The sequence below is a fragment of the Excalfactoria chinensis genome, chromosome 2, assembly GCF_039878825.1.
Source record: "Excalfactoria chinensis isolate bCotChi1 chromosome 2, bCotChi1.hap2, whole genome shotgun sequence".
Lineage (NCBI taxonomy): Eukaryota > Metazoa > Chordata > Aves > Galliformes > Phasianidae > Excalfactoria > Excalfactoria chinensis.
Genome location: NC_092826.1, coordinates 121,176,163 through 121,197,130, shown reverse-complemented (window position 1 = coordinate 121,197,130; position 20,968 = coordinate 121,176,163). Strand labels below are relative to the sequence as shown.

Sequence of the window (20,968 nt, the reverse complement as noted above, 5' to 3'; positions counted from 1 at the left end):
GCATAGCATGAGAAACCAGAGTAATTAGATGTGCCTACACTGGTATCCAAGGAGAGCACAGAAATTAGGATTTTACCCTGAAAGGACTTTGCCTATAACCTTCTTGCCATCTGCAGCTCCTCCATGACTTCCATGACTTTCTCATGTACCATTCTAATGCTAATCTTTTTTTTTTTCTTTTTCTTTTTCTCTATTCTTTTTCTATATAATGCTGACATCATAAGCTTTACTGTAGCACAATCTAACTTTTACATATGCGAGGACACCTGAGCCTTGCCTAGTGTTCAGATCAGACAGACAAGTCCTTCCCATTTTAACAACCTTAAATCTGGACAAAATGTTCTGCTCTTCTTACTATTTATTTGCATAGTAACATGCAACAGAAAGGCACTCCTGAATCACAGAACCTAGCTCCCTGCCACTACAGAAAGCTGTGCTCTACAATTACCTTTCAATATTATCAAGTACCACATCAAAAATGGGTATATTTTTGTTCCCACTAATTCCAAGGAAACACTGTTTCAGAATTGGATTGCTGTAATGATTGGAAACATTCTTAATTTTCTGGCTAAATTTATTAATGGATAGCTCATATCTGTTTATTCTTGTATCAACACTGCCCTGCAAATTAAATGGTTTTCATCCTTCGCTTTTATTCTCCCAGTATATTTATAGAGAACACTCCTATCTCCTCTGTTTTTGTTTTATTGAAATAAACATGCTGAGCCAAATCTGTTTGTACAAAATGCTCTCAATGTCTTGAGGTGACTCACCTCAACTCACTCTTTCTCTGGTTCATTTCCATATTAGCTCAACTATAGAACAACTATATACTTCCACAATACCCCAGATGTGCTTTCAGCTAAGGGCCTTAAGGCCTCTAAGCAGTGACATTGATACCTCCTTTTTTAAATGAAAATATATGTCCTGAGATGTTCTCTGTTATGGTGATTCCCAAGCATAAATTGCCATCACGTTTCAATAGTGTGCACTTATTAATGTTACCAGGACTACCAGAAAAAATATCAAATATCCAAAAACCAGCCCTTGATGACTGACAGTTTCCTTTTCAATGTTATCTATGGCTGTTTTGCTTCACAGTTTCTGTCCTGACCCAGTATTTGCCTACTTTTACATTTTGCCTCAATGATTTTGCCTCACAAGAAGCACAGCAGTCATAAAAGAATACATTTATCTTTTGCACCCAGTAGGCACAAGGACATCTTCCACACATGATTCCACACATCATTGCTCACCATGGCCTAATAAGCAATGGAGTTTTTCCACATTGGAGAAAAGCAGCTGAAAGTCAGCCTATGGTCTCCGTGGCGGAGCTGGTGGTGGAAAATGGGGAAGAAATAGGTAGGCACTCGACCAGCCTAGCTGCTAGCGAGCATGCCCAGAGGGACATTAGCATATATTAATGAGTCCTTGGAAAAGAATGACTACGTATGTAATAGTACCGCATAATATATGTCTTAACTGTTTCAATGTGGAACCTGAACTCTGAGGGGGCGCCCTTGTTTGTCAAGTCACCGGGTGCGTGTTGAGAGGAATAAAGGCACGCCGGTTTCTAACAGCACTTCGGAGCCTGAGAGTTTTCTTTCCAGATTTGGGATGACAGTGGGACGCGCCCTGGGCGCTGGATAACTGCTCCGTTGTGCTAGTAACATTATACATGGCGCAACACACGCTTGTAAACCGCTCTTTTCCTCACGTAACAGGTGAGAGGAGCAGGGACGCAAACCTCCCCCAGGGCGGGAAGGCCCGCGCAGGCGTAGCGCGGCTCCACCTCACCGCGCCGCCGCAGTGATGGCGGCTGCCGGCGGTTGAGCCGGGCACGTCTTGCCGCACGCCGGGCCTGAGGAGAGGCGGTGTCCCGCAGCATGGTGCGGTGCGGAGGAGCGGTGCTGCGGAGGGTCAGTGAGGGGCGGGTGGGGATAGGACGGGCCTGGCGGCTGCGCGGCTCTCATCGTGGCTGCTGTAGCCGCTTTTCCCCCCGAGGCCTTGCCGTCTTCCCCGCTTGCGCACTTGGGGCTCCGGTACCGCGAGGGCTCTGTGCCCTTGCTTCGGCCTGAGTGCTGCCCCGTTACTGGGGGGGAAATGGCGGCCACTTCAGAACTGCTTTCAGAACTTTATCGCCAGAGAAAAGTAGTGCTGTGTAAGGCGTTTTAGCCACCCTCTATCTAGTGACTCTAAAATGAAAGGTAAACAGGATGAAATGCTGATGTGAAACTTTGTGCTTTCTTAGTATGGGAACTTCATTGATGATTTGCGGCTGTATGTGAGAGGAGGAACAGGTGGAATGGGTTATCCCCGTCTGGGGGGGGAAGGAGGGAGAGGAGGCGATGTCTGGTTCATTGCCCAGGAAAGATCGACCCTAAAGAGCGTTAAGGCGAGGTACCCGCAGAAGAGATTTGTGGCTGGAACAGGAGCCAACAGCAGGTTCGTCTGGTTGGTGATAGTTGTTAACATCTGTCCTTCCTGGGCAGCAAAACACTTAAGTTACTGAGCCTGGCTTAATGTCTCCTAGTGTTAAAGCACTGAAAGGTGAAAAAGGGAAAGACTGTGAAGTGCACGTGCCACCAGGGATTTCGGTTCTTGATGATGATGGGAAGAAGCTTGGTAAGAACTTCTGCTTTGATTTAATAGACCCTAGTAGATAATGTCATTTATCAGTAGCATCTTGTAAACTTCTAATGTTACACAACTCCCAACGTATGTGTTGTTTGCTGGTTTTTTGGTTGCCTTTTTGTTGTTGTTTTTGTTCTGTTTTGTTTTTGTTGGGCAAACAGAAGTTGACAGAAATTTAACTTAAAATCTCCTGGACTGGCAGAGACCCCTCCCAGAAATTAGTAATAGTTAATTTGTATTGCTCTATGCTGCAGGAAAACATTTGTTGCAACAGTTTCCTGTGGCTGGAAGCCATAGTGATCTACTATTGGATTAATGAGGGGCTTAGGCTCAGCTAAGTGTCCCACTGACTTTACTGGATTATGACATAGCTTAAAAAAATAAAGATCCTTGCTGAGTGTCAGTATTTCAGGTTATCTAAAATGTTTATTATTAAAAAATAATAACATAAAAGTAATGCTTGCTGATAACCAGTAAGAGTGTATATGTATATATCTTCATTCAATAGAGATATCTCTTTGTAAAATAGCATGGAAGATTCTTTCCTCATTGAAATGGGAAATCACACCTTGATCCATTGCAAGGAATTACACTTTTTCACTAATTGATTTATTTTCAGGTGAACTTAACAGAGCAGGGGAGAGATTCCTGGCAGCTCGTGGAGGCCTCGGTGGCTCTTTGGCTACAAACTTCTTGCCTTGCAAAGGCCAGAGGCGAATTGTTCATCTTGATTTGAAACTTATAGCTGATGTGGGCTTAGTTGGGTAAGTACTGCAGTTCTGTGTTGTGGTTTGAGAACTGACATCAAGAATAAAGCAGTAGATTTCTAAAGGGATCTGAAAGAAATTGCAGAGGTGGAGTTTGAGTGTCGTTACAACTTTGTAATTACTTCAAATTTGTAAAAATAAGGGTTTAAAACAGGTTAAAATTAATTCTAAAATTTGGAAGATGTTGGTTATGCTTCATTAATCGTGGTCATCAATTTAACATATGTGAATTTAGCAACTGCAGGGATTTTCAGGATATTATTAGTGAAGATTTGTAGTTTAAGTAGTAGGTACAAAACAAAGCCAAGGGCAGTATCTGTGTTGGTTCTTCCACCTTATGGTACTGGCACAAGTGGATCCTTTCAGTAGTAGCCTTAAAGAAACTGTAGAAGGCTGTGTAGCCTGCTTTCCTAATAAACAGCGTGGAATGTGGGAAGGAAGAAATTACAGGCTAGAACAGTAGGGTTTGTCTTTTGCACTGGTGCTTTTCAGTGTTGCTGCTTATTAACAACACAGGTAAATGTTTATTTGGACAGAGCTTTTAGCAAACTACGGTTGTATAAGTGTTGGTCTGCTTGGCGTCATTTTTCCCTTTTGGTTCCTATTCATAAAAAACAAAAACCCAAAACTATTAACATTATAAAGTAAAAGCAACTGGTTTCAGGCTGAAGTACTTTAATTTGTGTGTCCCCTCATAGAATGGAACCCTGAATGCAGCCAGATTTTTTCTTATTTATTTATTACAGATAACTCAGTAGCCCTGTTAATAACAGAAATATTAGTTACATCAATTTCAAGTGATCTCCAGTTATTAACTTATACATGAATATATTGGTTTTAGAGTTGTGCAAAATACAGGAGTTCTGTGATGCTTCTTTATCTCTACCTTTTAACTTGTGTTTTATCTAATAGTTTCCCTTTAAAAATCATGAAGTAAATATCAGTTAATTTGAGGAGATGATTGTTTTCTTGTTGAGAGCATGAATCAACCTCCGATTTGTGATTGTACTTTGATCTTGTAGAGTTTGTTATTTTTACTTCAGTAGATTTGTAAGTGGTTTGCTATTAAATCAAGTCTGAAAATGTCTAGGCTTTAGAAAAGGGCCCTCAAGTTTGGGTACATGTTGTGATGTGTAGTGTAGGTTGCAATTTAAACTTCAAAGAGGATATTGTCCCTCAGTGGGATCAAAATACATGCTTAAGGAGATGACTGAAGTAACCTTTCAGGCCGTCTTTAAGGCACCTTTCAATATCACAGAGCATTACAATTACCCTGAGTAATTTTCTGCTCTAACAGAGTCTTTGTGTCTCTGATCTTTTTGAAGGAAGCCTTTACAAGCCTATCATAACTGCTCCTCTATAAAGCCCCTTAATTTAATATTAGTCTTATTTTTCATATTAGTTGTCCTTGCTAACATGTTATGGTTGTGTGTGGGTTCAGGTGGAGAGTGCAGAGGTTTTTTGTACGGTACATTGTGAGGTACCCACGTCTTTGTGACCAATAATCAGTTTCCTTTGATCCCTGTTGCAGTGAAGCACTGTGCTGAACAATTGAACTTGGGTGGAATATAAATCTTGTGTGGTCTCCTGTGTGGAGCAGGTGGCTATAAGAAAAAACTATGGACTGTGACTACAACTTAATGTTTGACAGGGATCAAAACTGTTGTGTCCTTTACAGCTCAGACAGTTCTTTAAAATAAGCAGGACCACCCATAGCAGGGTGCCCACGTTCGAGTGATTAAGGAGGATGCCCCACTTCTGTGCTCTGTCACCTGCAGAGCACAGAAGTGCTGTCTGGTGTTCAGTCTCCTTTGTTCAAGTTTGTGCCCAGAGCTTCTTTTCCTGGCACTGGCAACCATTGAAAAGAGCTGTGTTCTCTTGGCGCCCTCCCTTTCGTGGCTAAGCAGTGGAAATTTCAGGATCACTCAAACAATCTTTGTTACCTTAAAAAAAATCTATGCAGGTACCTCGCATACTTCAGTTCCTGCAGGCCTGCAATACATCAACGAATTCATTAAATATATATATATATATATATATGAATAGTTCAGAATTGGTTTAAATAAAAAAGAAACTGTTTAAAAAAAAGTGTGAGAAGGTCATTAATGAGCCTATAGCATTGAGTTTATTGGGTAATAAAATATACAAGAATCACACGTGTTCATTCACTGTATAAATCCTGACTTTCCCTCTAGGTTTCCAAATGCAGGAAAATCATCCTTGCTAAGCAAGATTTCTCAGGCCAAACCCGAGATTGCAAGTTACGCGTGTAAGTTCACACTCTTATTTTTAGTGCCATAATATTTCATCAGAGCAAGAAGGTTTATAATGAAGTTTTACAGGTATATAATAATGGATAGGAGATAACCACGTTGTTTGCTAAATATGTTGCACAGATTATGAATTATATCAAATATCTTCAGCAATAGCTTGCCATTTCAGTAACTAGTTCTTTTTTTCAGTAACTAGTTCCTTTTACCTCAGTTGTTCACATGTACACCTTCATAGTGCTTGAAGCTGTTAATATGAGGTCTACTTATTTTAGTCTCACTCCTTTTTGTTTCCTTTGAGACTCTGTGGGAGCAGTACCCTCACTCTAGTGAATATGCAGCATCATGTTCTTTTGCATAAGCATCTTTGGAAATAGCTACCACCTGTTCTTGCAACAGAGTAAGGCTTTGGTTTTGAGTCTGTCTACTGAAAGATACACATTATTATTACCTTTCTAAGGATTAACCATCTGAACATTCTTTAACTAAAAAGTAATTCAGTGCGCTGTGCTACTGCTGCCTGTATTTTGTCTAGATCATTTATCCAGAGTTCTACTTGTGAAAGATGTTGTCCTCACCCTCTGTCTCTTCAGATGCTGTGTGTTAAATAGATATGTGTTGGCATCTGCAGACACATCCAGTAATCACACGGAGGGGCTCATGCATGAGGTCCATGTGATGGTTTTCTGTTTGATGATATTACAGAGGAAAATTTGGAGGCTAGTCAAAATTATTAATTAATTAATTAATTAAGGAGATGACTTGCAAAACAAACTGAGTGGTGAATAATGCTTTGAAGTAACTATAATAGATTCCCAGATGAAGACTGCAGATGTTTGCCCTTCCTCCCTTTCTTCCAGACTTTAGTTCTGGATTTATTGATAAAAATATCAGGCCTTTGCATCATCATCAATTCTGCAAGTAATTAAATGGAACAACAAAAAAACCACCACACTGATCGTTCTGGTCCTCCTGATCTCCGTTACTCTGTCTCTCTGTCTCCATCAATTCTGTTTTGAAGTTGCCCTTACGTAAGCTACGATTATACCTAGCGTTAACAATAGCATGACTACAGAGCCCATGTTTTCCTGACAGTCAACTTAAAAGCTTTCAGTGACACTGGAATGTTCTGCATGTCCTAAAATGATCTTGATGTTTCTGATAATTAAGACAATAGAATTGTTATAGTTGGAAACATTAAGAAATGATAACCATAAAATGTTGGAGATGTTTAGCAGTCTTCTGAATGGAACCAAAAGCAGATGATTGGAGACAAGTACATAATAAATACTCTGGATACTCCCTTGTATGAGCTTACATTTGTGATTTAGGGACTTTCTGAGCTGTATGCAATTTATGTATCTTTAGTAATCTCAGTGTAGCTGTCTAATCCACCCATAAGTGACTGTTTTGAGTATCTGTGTGCCTTTGCCAAGGGGTACTGAAGTTTTAACTGCGTGTTTCAAGACCACCTCCCCATTTTTTGTGTGTGTTCTGAGTTTGCTGTCACATATTTTGTAATGATGGCCACTGATGTTTATAGTAGAGGTGTACAAGGATTTGAGTTCTGATAATTTCTACTGATCTACTCATGTAGCTCCTGATTCTCTACAGTCTTTTTTAAGAAGAATCCTAGTTCACTTACATTGCCTAATTTGACAGCCATTCCATGCTCTGAATAACCCTTTTGAGTCCAACAGTTTCTGACTCTTTTTTTAGTAATTAAAACATTTTTGTTTCTTTCCCTTCCTCTTTTTCCCTCTTGTCATAGTTACAACGATACAGCCTGAGCTAGGAAAGATCATGTATGAAGATTTTAAACAGGTTGGTATGAAGATCTATTCTGGTTGTTTAAGTTGTGTGTAATGGTTATTTATGTTGTTTAACAGTACTCCAAAAAGAAATGGAAACTTAGCTAGTAGACTTTTCTGAGCGTGTGTGTGTATATATATATATATATGTAAATGTATATATACATACACGTAAGACAATTGCATGGATTAAATGGAGGTTGTGGAGAAAATCTTAAAAAGAAAAGTAATAAGAAGGTAGTTCTATGGTCAAGAGCAGTAATATCATAATATCATGCTGAATTGGTCTGAAGTCACTTTAATAAATGGCTTCTCATTTTCTTCTGCCTTTTTTGTGTGTTTCTAATCCTGTGCTACAGTCTTAAAGTTGTGATGGGTTTATGTTTGGGAATGAGATTGCTGTGTCCTAGCTTACTCCTATTAAGTTTAGGAGCCAATTAAATGTTTCAAAGAATAACTTAATATTTTACTCACAAGAGGCACATTTTGACAATGTGGAGAGCACAGGGATGAATGAATTATTCTCAGAATTAATTCTAAATAGGAACAAATTTGTCCAGCAGCTACAGATTCACAGTAGTGGATGAAATCGAATACAGTTACTGTGACTTCCTGTTCTGCCTTTCTGGGTTAACTGCTTCTTTACTCTGAATAAAAGGCAAAATTAAAGTGAAATGAGGGTGACTGCAGAAGCAGCCAGAATAGTGTGATCCCTATGAGGTAGCTGGGTCCAGTTCCCCTTGTGGTAGCTGCAGACTGCCTCACTTTTTGTGATCCCAATTTTACCTACCATCTTCAGGTAATTCTGTGGTGCTTTGAATGTTTTATGAGGATTCAAACATTGGAGAGAAAAACTGATGCAAAATAAGGTTCTTACCAGCAGATTTTGGTACAGAGTTGGACCACGTAGAGCTAAGCAAACATTTTAGTTCTTCAAGCTTGAATCTTTGATGTAGTTTTGTTTTTAAGTGTATGACACTGAGATCATCACTTCAAAGATGGAAGACAAATGGTCTTCATGTGAGTTAACTAGAAAAGCTTACCCTTCAGATGTGGAAAGGCAAACTCTTCCCATTCAGAAGCAATAATCGTAGGGGATTTGGTAGCTGATACTTGAAACTTCCATTTACCGACCTTCAACATCATTGTGTACTAAGGGAAGGAGATTTAATTTGCCAGGCTTTTAAAAACATGCAGATTTGCAGTTGATTTGTGTTCAAGCTGAGACAAACCCATCAGTCTGTGCAATGTATGAAGTGCAGCTTTCTCAGACAATGGTGATCTCCTTTGAAGTGGGCAGTTCTCTACAGAGATTCCAGCACCTAAAGGAAACTTTTTGTTTATTCATTTTATCTGCTGGTTATGGGTAACATCCTAGAAAACCATGTTGCAAATAAGCTGGTTTATATTGTAGCCTTTGAAAAAATACCTGCTATGAACCAGGAACTCTTCCTTCTACTGGTGTGTTGTTTGAGCAGGAGAGCTACTCGTACTCCTGGCATTCTTTTCTGCAGCTGGTTTATCATTCCAGTGACCTTTATGTCTTGGCTGATTCTGCATTTCATGGCTTTTATACATCAGTGCTGGGTGCTATATAAAAGCTATACGGACAACATACCTCTATTCTAAAACCAAGGGAACTAGTGGCCGTGATTGCACTGAGCATCTGTGAGTGGGAGGAAGTAATTTGGCTCACAGTATTGCGATTGCTGAAAACAAAACAGCAGGAGCAGCTTAGAGCAATGTGTGAGGTGGCTGTCCTGTATCATTCAGGGGAGGCAGGTTCACTGTATCTTTTTATTTTCCTAGAGAACATAGAGGTTTTTAAAGCAAGACGTAGCAGTGCCTGCTTTATTTTAGTACATTACAAAAAAAAAAAAAAGAAGGAAAAAGTAAAGGCCACTTGAGTTGTGCACTACTTGCAAAAGGACCTTGATACACAGCAACACAGAAGTAGAGAGCATGAGCCTGGGGTTCAGCTCACAGCACCAGATCATGAAAGCTGTCAGAACCTTTCACGTATCATGCCAGATGACCTGAACCAAGTGCTGTTCTGAGAGAATCTGAGTTTCTTTGAGATCTATAAAAATATTTTTTGGAAGACAACTCAAGTCATGAAACCAAACGCGTCTTGTCAGGAAGCGGGTGGTTTTATTCCAGTCCAGTAGTTATTCTCTCCCTATTTCTACTTAGAAGTCTGCAGTTTACCCAGCTGTATCTCCTGTCCCTGTAGACGGGAAATTCTGAAGCAAGACATGAAGTGCTTGGGAAATGCATAATAGCTAAAAAGTTGGTGGGGCTGGTAAGGGAGAGTGCAACTTGCTCATAGCAGAGAGTAGGTTACATGCTGGAAATTATATTGTGTGCTGGCCTTGAACCCTGCTTAGGTGAACTGAGCTACTGTCTAAATGGCTGTCATGTAGGTGCGAGCCCTTACTTCCCCCTGTGTCCTGACTTCTTGTGAGTTACTGGGTAGCTGTGTGGTTTCTTAATATTCTGCTTTTTATTACAGCTTTATTACAACCCTCCCAACCAGTGATTCCTGTTCACTTTGGCAGTTCTTGCTGGGTGCTGGTTGGCAGCTGGTATACTAATACAGATCTCATTTCAGCTGGAGAGCAGAAGATAAATGCTTGCTGCATCTCATGCTCAGGGGGCAGTGCTAAGTGGGCTTGTATTTGACATCACAATTTTCTGTTTTGCCATGAGGAACAGACTCCACTTTCTTTTCTGGTCACAGTTTGGATTCTGTATGGTTCTGGTTTCTAGAATGTGCTTTATTCTCAGGTAAATGCTGCAGAGACATTTTTATGCCTCTGCTTTGTAGACAGCTATAAACAAACGGGGGGAACACGAGGAGCAAGATGACTGTGGAATAGTAGCATTGTGTTTAAATCTATTTCTGATGATGGGTTTTTAATGTATGGAAAAAGCCAGCGTGTAGTGCCAGCGAACTGATCCCCCACTCGATTCCAAGGAGTACGTAAAAGGAGCCTCTGACAGTAGATATTCTTTGTGTTTTTTGTCTGGATTATTTTGTTTATATAAAGTTGTAGTAGACATGAATAGTTTAAAATCTCTTCTGCTTATTGGAAATCTCTTGTTTGAAACTTTTGTTTCCCCAGATTTTAGTAGCTGATCTCCCAGGACTGATTGAAGGTGCACATATGAACAAGGGCAGGGGGCACAAATTTCTCAAACATGTGGAAAGAACCAAACACCTCCTCTTAGTTGTAAGTTGAATAAAATTTATGGCGTATTGAAATCAAAGACAAGGTAGTAAATAAAATGTGTCTTCATTGCAGTATGCTATGGTTCTAATTTGGTGTGGCCCTCTGTTTGCCCAAGAATGAGGGCATGTTCGCAGAGGTTTTATGGCAGAGTAGCTGTTGGAGAGAGCCTTGATACTGTAGCATAATTTCATAACACTAAGCTTATTGTTTTGTTTTGTTTCTTGTAACTTTTTCAGGTTGATATTTCTGGGTTTCAGCTCTCTAATAAGACTCGGTTCAGAACAGCCTTTGAAACTGTATTGCTTCTAACAAAGGTAACTTCTTATCATCTAACTGTCAGTTGTAGTTGTGCGTTGAGCCAGGAAAGCATTAGTTTTAATGAAGAAATTTCAAATGTTTGTGTGTTTTCTAGGATTACAATACAAGGATCAATTAACAAGCTTAGCTTCTCATAAGTGATAAAATCTTTGCTTTAACTGTCTGGCAAAACTGCTTTACTTCAAGCTTCATGGCCCCTTCATTGATCTGGGATGTTTATCATGGTCAAGTGAAGGTGAAAAGATGCAGCTCTTGCAATCCTTACAGCTGCTTAGATGTAGAAACTGTTTAGACCACTGAGTAAATGAGAGAGTATATGTAAAATCAAAGCAGCACTTTTTAAGCTACAAATACTCAATCAGGCAAATGTATTTGTTTGTTAAGGAATTGGAGCTGTACAATGAAGAACTTCTAACAAAGCCTGCACTTCTTGCCATTAATAAAATGGATTTGCCTTGTGCGAAAGACAACCTGAATGAACTTATGAAACAACTACAGAATCCAGAAGGTAAAATTAACTTTCAGCAGTTATCTTTAACGTATCTAATAAGATTGGAGTAACTCTGCATTGGCAAGTTGTTGTTTGAAATTGAGTGGAAACTAGTTATTAAATTAATTGTTTCACAGGGTCACAGATTGTGTGTGCTTCAAAACAAATTTCTGCATATAGAGCTCTGGTTTTGTGTACCTTTAGTGCTGGTTTTGCTGTTAAAACAGAGATTCTGAAAGACTTTGCTCAGCTATGATATGGGAGAGTTTAGTTTCTAGTGTAGGTGTCGTGAGTACCAAATAGTGACCTTTTAGGATCCCCTTAGAGACACTGATGTATATACAGTTTATCACATGACTCTGACCGAGGCACATGAAGATTCTGGGCAGTTCTATGCATGTTTTTGTCCATTTTGCCGTTACATTGCAGTGAATTCCTTTCTATTTCCTGAAGGATGGTTTTAAGCTTTCCTGATTCTTACACATATCTTGCATATTCTACAACTTGGGATTTCTTCGGACGCAGCTTAAAATAAGGATATGGCTCTTGTGAGAGTGTAATATGCGATAATGCGAGGGCTCTGTTAGTGCTTGTCTTCTGAGACAGTGATTTATTATTTATTAAGGCGAATTAAGCACACAATACTCTTGTGCTTGTTCCAGTTCTGTTTTTCTGTTGTAACTGATGAAAGTCTATTTTCTAAATGCAATGGGTTTAGTAGTGATTCAGTGTGTGAGCTTTTACTAACTCTCAAACTGTGATGTTTCAGGCTTCTTCCACTTACTAGAGGAAGAAGTGATTCCTGAGAACACAATTGATTTCAGAGATATAATTCCTGTATCTACGTATACCGGAGAAGGGATTGAGGAACTAAAAACATGTATAAGAAGATCACTGGATGAGGAAACAGAGCAGCAGAATGAAGAATATCGGAAAAAGAAACTGTTACTTTTACACACTTCAGAAGGACAAATGAATAAAGGCTAGTGTTCTTCGCTAGATTTAATCTATTTTTGTATGTTCATGAACTCACTGCTAAATAGACCTTTTTATAAACCCTCTGCCACCGCTGCCCACTTCTCTACCACATTGCCTCAGTTCCTTGTGGTGCTTAGGTAGAGCACAGTGCTGAGAGGAACAGTCTTTCAGGTTTATGCTGGCTACTGACTGAACTAAGTAGAGCACAAAGTGCAGCTCAAAGCATTGCCTAACAGCCGATGAGCCCTGAAATAACGCTTGCCACACTGGATGAACAGAGGAAATAAAACCTATGGAGGTAGCAAAGGAGCAACCTGAACCACTTGTACCTTTTGCCATGGACGTCAGAGGTACCTGGGGAAATCTCTGATGGAGGAATTCTCCGGGTTCCATTGCTTCAGAGGTGAATCAAGTCCTGCTGCTCTGACAGACGGTGGGGTTTTGTTATTTTTAAAGGTGGAAAGGAGAACGCAAATAAGTAGTCACAAGAAAGCAACATGTAGGAGCATGGAAAAGCAAGGCTGGTGCCTGCTGGTTTGTTTTCCACACCTGCTGGTGCCTGCTGTACTTTTCTTTGTTATATAAACCCCGATCCTATATTCCCCAGCCTTAATCTGGCAGTTCTCCCTTTTATGGAGGTGTGGTGGAGAAAATGAGGGCTGCTTTTCGGCAGAGCCCTGTGTTTTCGGGAATAGTTCTGAGTTTTTACAAGCAACACATTTAAGAGTTAAAATAGAAGTCGTTTGTTACACAGGATATCTGTTATTGAATGCAATTAAAATAAGACCGAATTAATCACGTGCTTCTTAACGTAATATTTGTTTCGCGAGTGTATCAATGAAATCCTTCCTCTCTCAAGCTTGTTAAAAGCAGTCGCTGGGAAGAGGGTTTATTATTCGTAATGCAATTAATCGATCATTAACAGCGCGGTTATCTTCCTCGTTTTACGGTAGCGCCGCGCAGGCGGACGGCGGCGGGCGGGCCGGGCGCCGCCATGAGGGGAGGGGCGGCGCGGGGCGGCTGGGAGCTGTAGTTGCGGGCAGGGCTCGGGGCCGGCACTGCGGCGGCGCCGGACCGCAATCCCGCAGTGCGACGGGCCGCGGCTTCCAGCGAGGAGAAGAGGAAGGAGACCGCTCCGGCGGGAGGAGCCCGGCTATGGTGCCCGTTCTGCAGGTGAGCGGCCGGGAGGTGGAGGCGGCTCGGTGCCCGGGGAGCCGCGCGGCCGTGGGCGGGCGGAGCTGCGGGGTGGGCGCCGTGCGGCCGGGCTGCTGGCGCTGCGCCGTCCGCTGTGCTCATCGGCTGGCGAGGACGCGTTGGCTTTCTTAAAGCTCCCCGTGCGCTATAGCTGGGGATGCTGCGTCCGGCCTGTTGCGTCGGGTTTAATTTTGAACGGGCTTCTTGTAGAACTTGGAACCGCGCGAGGGATTTTTGGAAGAGAAGCGTTGACTGGCCGCGGTTACTCCGTATCGGCCCCTTCTAGCTATGGAGAAACGGGGCAGCTCTGGGCTCCTCCTCGTGGCCAGCTGGCCGCGACTCGTAGTAGCTTAAACACGGACCTTCACAACAGCGTCTGTGGTAAAATCCGTCCCTGTAGTGGCACTGGGACTGGTAGTTCTCATGAGCCGGTTATGAGAGCTGTGAGGCGCGTTGGCTGTGAGAAACTGGAGTCTGAAATCTGAGGCAGAAAAAGGCCTCCCCTGCCCTGGCCAAAGCATCTTTCTTCCCTTGGACTGGTGCCTAAGTGCCACCGAGGCTGATGGATGTTCAGCACTACCAGGGAGAGAGAACAACACGGGTACCCTAAGCCATAACAGAGGAGGGGAGGAACTCTGTATTTGCAGACATGGAGGTCTTCCTGAGGTGGGTGCTGAGGAGTGCTCCGTGCCTGTGCTATATATGTACATTTCAACAGCTGGTGACCACAGGTATCCATCAGGTAATGGCAGGGACTGGGCTGGGCACAGCCCTTCTGACGTTTACTACTTAATTATGGTTGTTCATGAGCACTGTGTGATGCTTTTGAGGGTGTGAACCTCCAGAGGGAAATCTGTATGTTTGTCTTATCTTAGGTTGTAACTAAGCACACACAAACCTTGACAGCTGCTCAGCAATGCTCCCACCTGTTCAGTAATACTTTCTTTTCTTTTTGAGTCCTGAACTCATGGAGAAAAAGTTAACAAACTGCTATTGCTCCAGTAGAGCAGAACATGGTGATGCTGACCTCTGCCACTCTGCCAAGGTTGCAGAATTCAGCCACTGCAGTTGTGGCTGTTTAGCCTGGCAGCTGGAGTCCAGTGCATGCCAGAGTTGGCTGTGCCTGCCCTTGGTGTCTCACATACACTAGCATTCGTATTGGAGGATTCTGGACTTGGAAGTTTGTTTCCTTATTTAATGAAAAACTTGGGGTCGCATGGGTAATGCTGTAAAGCCTTTCTTGCCTACATGGTATGATAGAAGTTTCTTTGATGCTTCACCCTAGGAGTGTACATGTGAATGTTATTCAGGCAGGCTAGCACAGCAAATTCACCTTCACATCCTTGAAGTTGCACAATAACGTGTTTGTAGGTCTGACACTCTTCCTATCTAGCATGGAAATGATTCTCCTACTAGAACCTGCAAAGCTGGTTTTGGAAGTCGGTGTTGCTGTATAAAGAGAATCCAGGTGGGGATTCTTTCTCTGGAAGTGCTGGGCAGGCACTGAGAAGCCATCACCAAAAGCTTCCTGCCTTGTTCCCTTTTCCTACAAACCTTTGTGTGTAGAGGAAGGAATAGAGACCCACAAGTACATAAACAATTCAGGCTCTCTTTTGTTCTTTGACATGAAAAATGATTCAGCTTTTTCCTCCCTGTTGTGAAAGTGGAGCTGGGAGCCTAACATCTGAAGCAGTCCTTCTGTGTGACTGTATGGACTTCTCTTTTTTGGTGAGCATCTCCGTAGCCTAGAACATCCATAGAGAAGTAGTTGTTTTCCAAGCTTGAGTTTTGTGTTTTAAATGGAAGAGGAAATTTTAGGAGTTGTTTTAATGCAAACGTTTTTGAAGCCTCATGTTTCTGTATTGCAGTGTAAACACTGTTGTTGGCACTGCATGAAACAAACGTAATGCTGACTCTATGCTCTGTTTTCTAGATCCAGTAACAGCTTTTTCCTGGTTCTAAAAGCTGCTAAGGTTCCTCTTGATTTGAGCACACCACTGGTGAGTACACTGAATCTTCTTTTAACCATGGATTTGTTACTGCTCATTTGGCTGCTCTGATTATAGCTTCAGCATGTGCAGGATGGGACAAGGTTCCCCTGCTGGGGGGATTGTGCTTAATGTACGTACAAATGCACTTTTCTTTGATACCCTCTAACTAAAAAATAAGCTGTTTTCTACATCTTATCCTTCCTACTCCCAAGAGAAACACTCAGAATTCTTTCATTCAAAAGTACTGGAGCAAAATGCAGGACGGGCTGGCAGAAACAAGGCTTTGGAAAGCAGAAGTTTTAATTGCTTTTGAAAAAGCATCATAGTAGATTACTCAGCAGCGCCTTCTTCACTAGCTTGCAGCTCTGAATTTGGCCCATCTAAATTGTGGGTTACTGCCAATGTGTGCATTCCTGCCCGGCCTAATGATGCTGGTATTGAGCAATTCCTTTTTACTTATGTGGCAGTGTGGTAGGACTGTGCATGCACTCTGGTATTGCATCTAGGGTACAGAGAGGGAGCTGCCAGTTGAGGAGAGGTGAGCTTAAATCAGCTAACTCAGTGACTGACCTCCTAGTAGCCTCTGTAAAAGCCCACACAGCGACACACACTTAAGTGTTACATAGAATTGCATGTTAAAGTGTTCTTTTTTTGGTTTTGAAGACTTATTTAGCACTCTTGTCAGCTGAGCAGTCATAATGGGCTGTGCTCTCATTAAAGTGTGGACTCAGTAGTGTTATCACCACCCAAGTGTATAAAGCAAGAAAGGTGCCGGCGTTACTGCCTACCAACTTGATTTAGCTAGCACAAGTCAACTGTAATCAGTCTTATACCAACAACCTTGCACCTACTGATTTATTTTTTAATTTAATTTTTCTCTTTAACTGCAGGAGGTGTCTGCAGTGGGCAGGCATGGGCTGCAGGGATGTTCATGCAGCAACAGTGCTGGCCTTCCTCAGTGGGACGGCGTCGGTGGCCGGACTCCTTGCAGCAGTTCTACTTCCAAACTGGAGGCAGATGAGACTGTACACATACAACAAGAACGAGAGGAATGTGACCATTTACACTGGACTCTGGATTAAGTGTGCTCGCTTTGATGGGAGCAGAGACTGTGTGATATACGACCCGCAGTGGTACACGGCGGTTGATCAACTGGACTTGCGCGTTCTTCAGTTTGCCCTTCCACTGAGTATGTTTACTGCTGTCTCAGCTCTGTTTCTCTGCATGATTGGCATGTGTAACACAGCCTTTGTATCAAGCGTGCCGAACGTCAAATTGGCAAAATGCCTTGTGAACAGTGCGGGCTGCCACCTCGTGGCTGGCCTCTTGTTCCTCCTGGCATGTGCAATTTGTCTCACCCCGTCAGTCTGGGTCATTTTTTACAACAATTATCTGAACAGAAAATATGAGCCTGTCTTTAGCTTTGACATCTCTGTATTTATTGCCATTGCCAGTGCCGGTGGTCTGTTTTTCACTTCTGTTCTTTTATGTCTATGGTATTGTGCGTGTAAGAGCCTGCCTTCCCCCTTCTGGCAGCCCCTCTATTCACATGCCCCCAGCATGCACAGCTATGCCTCTCAGCCATATTCTGCGCGCTCTCGCCTCTCTGCCATGGAAATTGACATTCCTGTTGTGACACACACATCTTAAGGAGACAAAGTCTTGGAAGTCAAATTGTTGAGCTCACTCAAACCATGCAAATTGTGGGCTTGATTCTCTCTCCTGCCTTGCACTGGGTGTAATCCATTTGTACGGTCATTTTCCCCAAGATGCAGTGCAATGGAGACTTGAGATCTCAAGTATCTCTGCTGTTCTCATGTGTTCTTCTCTGAACAGCCTTTGTAGTTTTTGTTTTTTGTTTATTTCTTTGCTTTTTCCTCTGAGCTCACCGCAGACAAAAATTGCTGCTAATGCTGGGATAGGACACTACAGTAGTATCTGTTTGTGCAAATTGTCTTGCATATCTGTTCATCCTTCTGCTTATTGTGATCAAAGCAGGTTGGAACCTCTTTGCTACTTTGATGAACTATATTTAAATTCCGATCCCATTAGAGGAGCTGTGTACATGGGCTTTTGCAGCCATGTATTACCCAGGTGCAGGCAGTGGGAACGGATATAGGAGTTTCATTAAGTTTCTTGTTAGAGATGAGAAGATGACCTAGTGTAGGCAGAAGTGTGTTATTAGCAGGAGCGGGAAGGTGATTAAGAAATGGGTTGCAGAGCTTTCATCTGGACGCGTGTATTTTAAGACTGGATGACTAAAAAGGGGATTTGTCAGACTAATTCAGTTCCGTAGCACTGCTCTTTGTTTTGCAGTGTGCACAAAAAGCTACTTGCTTATGAACTTCTGTGGTAGAAAATAGTGTCAAATTACCTTTTATTTTCAAAGTAGCTTTTGAAAGGAGTAAGTGATTTAGCTAAGAACTTTCTTCTGTACTGTGATAACGCTTTGTGAATCGCTGGGGACTGGAAACATTTGTGAATGTTCCTTCTAGTCTTTTTTTAAGAAGCTGGTGAATTCTGTAGATCTATTTTGAAGTTAAAACAAAGACAACTTGTATTTCAAACAAAATCTGTTCAAAAGATTAAATATTTTCTTTGGACGCAATCTTCAAGACCTGAAAGATGGATTTGCAACTCAAATGAGCTTAGAATCAAAAATGCTTTAAGGTATTATTCAGTTCTGGAGAGAAACGTCATCACTACAAATGGATTAGGAAAGCCATGAAGAATTCTGAAGGCTGTGAAAGATGGTTTTAGAGTGCTGCACGCAGGCTGTAACAATGCCTCTCTAGGAAGGGAATTGTGATCCTGTGGAGAGATTTTTAAATCTAGATCTATTTATTTTTTAACGTGTATATACGAATAACAATGAGTTTGTGTATTTTTCACCGCTGCTGTTTACAGGAAGGTATAGTCTGCGGTGTTGCAGGACTTTCATGCTGTAGCTTATCCAGTTACTGTTTAAGGCTTTGCCTTTTCAGCCTTGTTTTTCCATACCTTTCACACTGAGCCATTTTAAAATCCAGTTTCCTACACTTCTATCTCCCTACTGGAGAAAGTGTCCTGCTCCTGTTTTCATTAAGATGTGAGCTCACGAGTTATTAGAAGCCTCAAATAAGAGGAAGGGTTATAAATTCCCAGCCTGGGATGTTTTGAAGTCATTTTTACCTCCTCAGATGCAGTGTGGGCCAACCCTGGGGGATCACAGCTTTTCAATATGGACTTTGAAATTACTCAGAAATGTGATGATAGCGCGTTGGACACTGTTACAGTAAAGGCAGTTATTTGACTTGCTCAGATTTTGGCTCAGATTTTGGAGGTTTGGGTTTTGAGATGTCACGGCAGCAGGGAAAGCTGTTTTGATTGGCAGCATTCTGGAGTTTAGCAGATACTTGAATTTCATTCATCTCAGAACAAATTTGCTAAAAATGAAGTAAGAAGTCTTTATTTCTGTGAACTCCTGTAAGGTCTTGAAAATCAGTTCATTTCCTTTATAATATGAACAAATGCTCCCCTGGGGCAAATCTTGTGTTACAGTCTGTGCAGTGACAGTGCATCGAGAGGAATCCCTTTGTGCAAAGCGGCAGGCCTGGGAAGCTAGTGGACCAAGTGGGGAAGCTGATCTCTGTTGTAAGTTCCCAGCACAGTCAGTGGAGCTACAAAGCCCTTCCAGAAGGTGACAATGTGCTTGGTGAAGTAGCAGTCTTAGGAATCATTGTAGATGATAAAGAATCCTTAAAAAGACAGGCCTCTGAAGGTGCACGAACATTATACCCTTTAAGTTTTCAAGACATGATGTTAGATGAAGGATCATTTTTTTTTGAATCAGATCATGATTTGTATGGGATTAGAACATGTATAATGCCATGCAAGGTCACTTTTTCTTTCCTTTAAAATGGAACTTTGCTTTAGAGTTGCTCTTGCTGTCTAACCACAGACATTGTTGCTGCTGCAGGGACCGCTGCTTTGTGGTTTCACGTCGCTTTGCTTCTTCCTCCAGTGTCTTTTCTTCTTTGTGCCTTGCTTAAATTATGAGTTGCCCAGTAAACGTCTGTTTATTGTCGGTGTCTGGAATGCTTTTTGAGCTTGAATTTATAAAGCATTGTGACCGTCTTGGAGGGGTGATGAGTACATCTGTGAGTGACCTTAAAAGGACCCAAATCTTCAATATCTTCAGAGCCTGGCAGGCCAATGCTTTCTTCGGACTGTAAGTGCAGCCAGTGTTTTGTTCTGTATAGTTTAGATAGCAGACATCTGTGACAACTCTTTTGCATTCCAACTTTGATTTATATGCAGTAAACTTTCGATTAGTATTTGCTGCCGCCTGAGCTGATAACTTGTTGCTTTGTAAATTGTGTCTTTTCAAAAGTCTGATCTATGAAAAGCAGGAATCCAAAAGTTAATGGATTCCAGTGTAAGCTGTAGTTAGGGTAGTTTTCATCAAAAAGCTGCTGCTTCATGTTGTATCATGAAAGCACAGCTGAGTCTCTTTCAACAGTGCTGTTAATGTGAGTTGACACTGGATCCTCAGTGAAGTGAGCTGGAAGTGCCGTGCTCTTTTTCGCCTTGTTTACAGAAGGGGTGGCCAACCTGCAATGCTTGAGCTGAGTGCCTCTCCAATGGGTCTCTTGCTAAGGTAACTGCTGTACCCAGCAGTAGGGCTGGGGAGCAACAGCCTTCCCAAGGCTTGGAGCGGACACATGTCCCACACGGTCCTATGGCAGGGAGGAGCTGCTGTGAACCCATTGGCACCCCAGCCTCTGGCCAGCTGCTCCTTCCTGGACGGGCACTCTGGGTCTCGAATGCAGGATTTTAATTTGCAGCTCATGCAGTCAAAGGTTGGGTGCTCTGGCTTTTGGGAATCTGTTTCAGTTTTCTTCCTAGCAATTCCTGTCCAGGTTTTCAAGCTGTGTTACATACAGTGTGGGTTCTTTTTATGTGAAACAGAAGGTATGTATTTTTAATAAAACATTCTCATACAGATGCCAGTTATTTCATTTTATTTTGTGGGGGACAGTAACTAAAGATTTGCTCTGCTCTGACGTTGATCACCAATCTTCTCAGGCAGTTTCAGATAACCTAACAAGCTTAGAATACATAATACACGCTGCATTTTTAGCTCCCTAATTTTGTAGTCCTGCTGCTGAAGAGAAGACATTTTCTGAAAGTCTATTGCTTATTATTTCCTTGTAATTTTATTGTGAAAGGTTCTAGAATTCTTGTTTTCTTTAAGAGGAAAATGGTGTTTTCCCTTAATCTAGATCATAGAATTACCCAGG

General features: G+C 41.9%; 2 protein-coding genes across 4 annotated transcripts; both read left to right on the top strand.

Annotated features, from left to right (window-relative positions):
• Nucleotides 1-1,759: 1,759 nt before the first annotated feature.
• On the top strand, nucleotides 1,760-13,294 carry GTPBP10 (GTP binding protein 10). Of its 2 annotated transcripts, none has more exons than XM_072330102.1 (10): nucleotides 1,760-1,919; nucleotides 2,252-2,445; nucleotides 2,534-2,625; nucleotides 3,254-3,398; nucleotides 5,597-5,670; nucleotides 7,443-7,495; nucleotides 10,608-10,715; nucleotides 10,952-11,029; nucleotides 11,418-11,541; nucleotides 12,293-13,294. In XM_072330102.1, the coding sequence occupies exons 1-10, from the start codon at nucleotides 1,887-1,889 to the stop codon at nucleotides 12,508-12,510; spliced, it is 1,119 nt and encodes a 372-aa protein (XP_072186203.1). In that variant the 5' UTR covers nucleotides 1,760-1,886; the 3' UTR covers nucleotides 12,511-13,294. The 2 variants fall into 2 exon arrangements, with proteins under 2 accessions (XP_072186203.1, XP_072186204.1); XM_072330103.1 differs by having other exon boundaries at nucleotides 1,796-1,889.
• A 212-nt stretch (nucleotides 13,295-13,506) lies between these two features.
• Nucleotides 13,507-20,683, top strand: CLDN12 (claudin 12). 2 transcript variants are annotated; one of them, XM_072328427.1, is made up of 3 exons: nucleotides 13,507-13,674; nucleotides 15,629-15,695; nucleotides 16,577-20,683. In XM_072328427.1, exon 3 carries the CDS (start codon nucleotides 16,599-16,601, stop codon nucleotides 17,334-17,336), a length of 738 nt encoding a protein of 245 aa, XP_072184528.1. In that variant the 5' UTR covers nucleotides 13,507-13,674; nucleotides 15,629-15,695; nucleotides 16,577-16,598; the 3' UTR covers nucleotides 17,337-20,683. The 2 variants fall into 2 exon arrangements, with proteins under 2 accessions (XP_072184528.1, XP_072184529.1); XM_072328428.1 differs by lacking the exon at nucleotides 13,507-13,674 and adding an exon at nucleotides 13,825-14,361.
• Nucleotides 20,684-20,968: the final 285 nt, after the last annotated feature.

Coding starts and splice junctions, on each gene's coding strand:
- GTPBP10 (XM_072330102.1), top strand. CDS start 1,887: ATGGTGCGGTGCGGAGGAGCGGTGCTGCGGAGG. Junction 5,671..7,442: donor CGAGATTGCAAGTTACGCGT/GTAAGTTCACAC, acceptor CTCTTGTCATAG/TTACAACGATACAGCCTGAG. Junction 11,030..11,417: donor CTGTATTGCTTCTAACAAAG/GTAACTTCTTAT, acceptor TTGTTTGTTAAG/GAATTGGAGCTGTACAATGA.
- CLDN12 (XM_072328427.1), top strand. CDS start 16,599: ATGGGCTGCAGGGATGTTCATGCAGCAACAGTGCTGGCCTTCCTCAGT.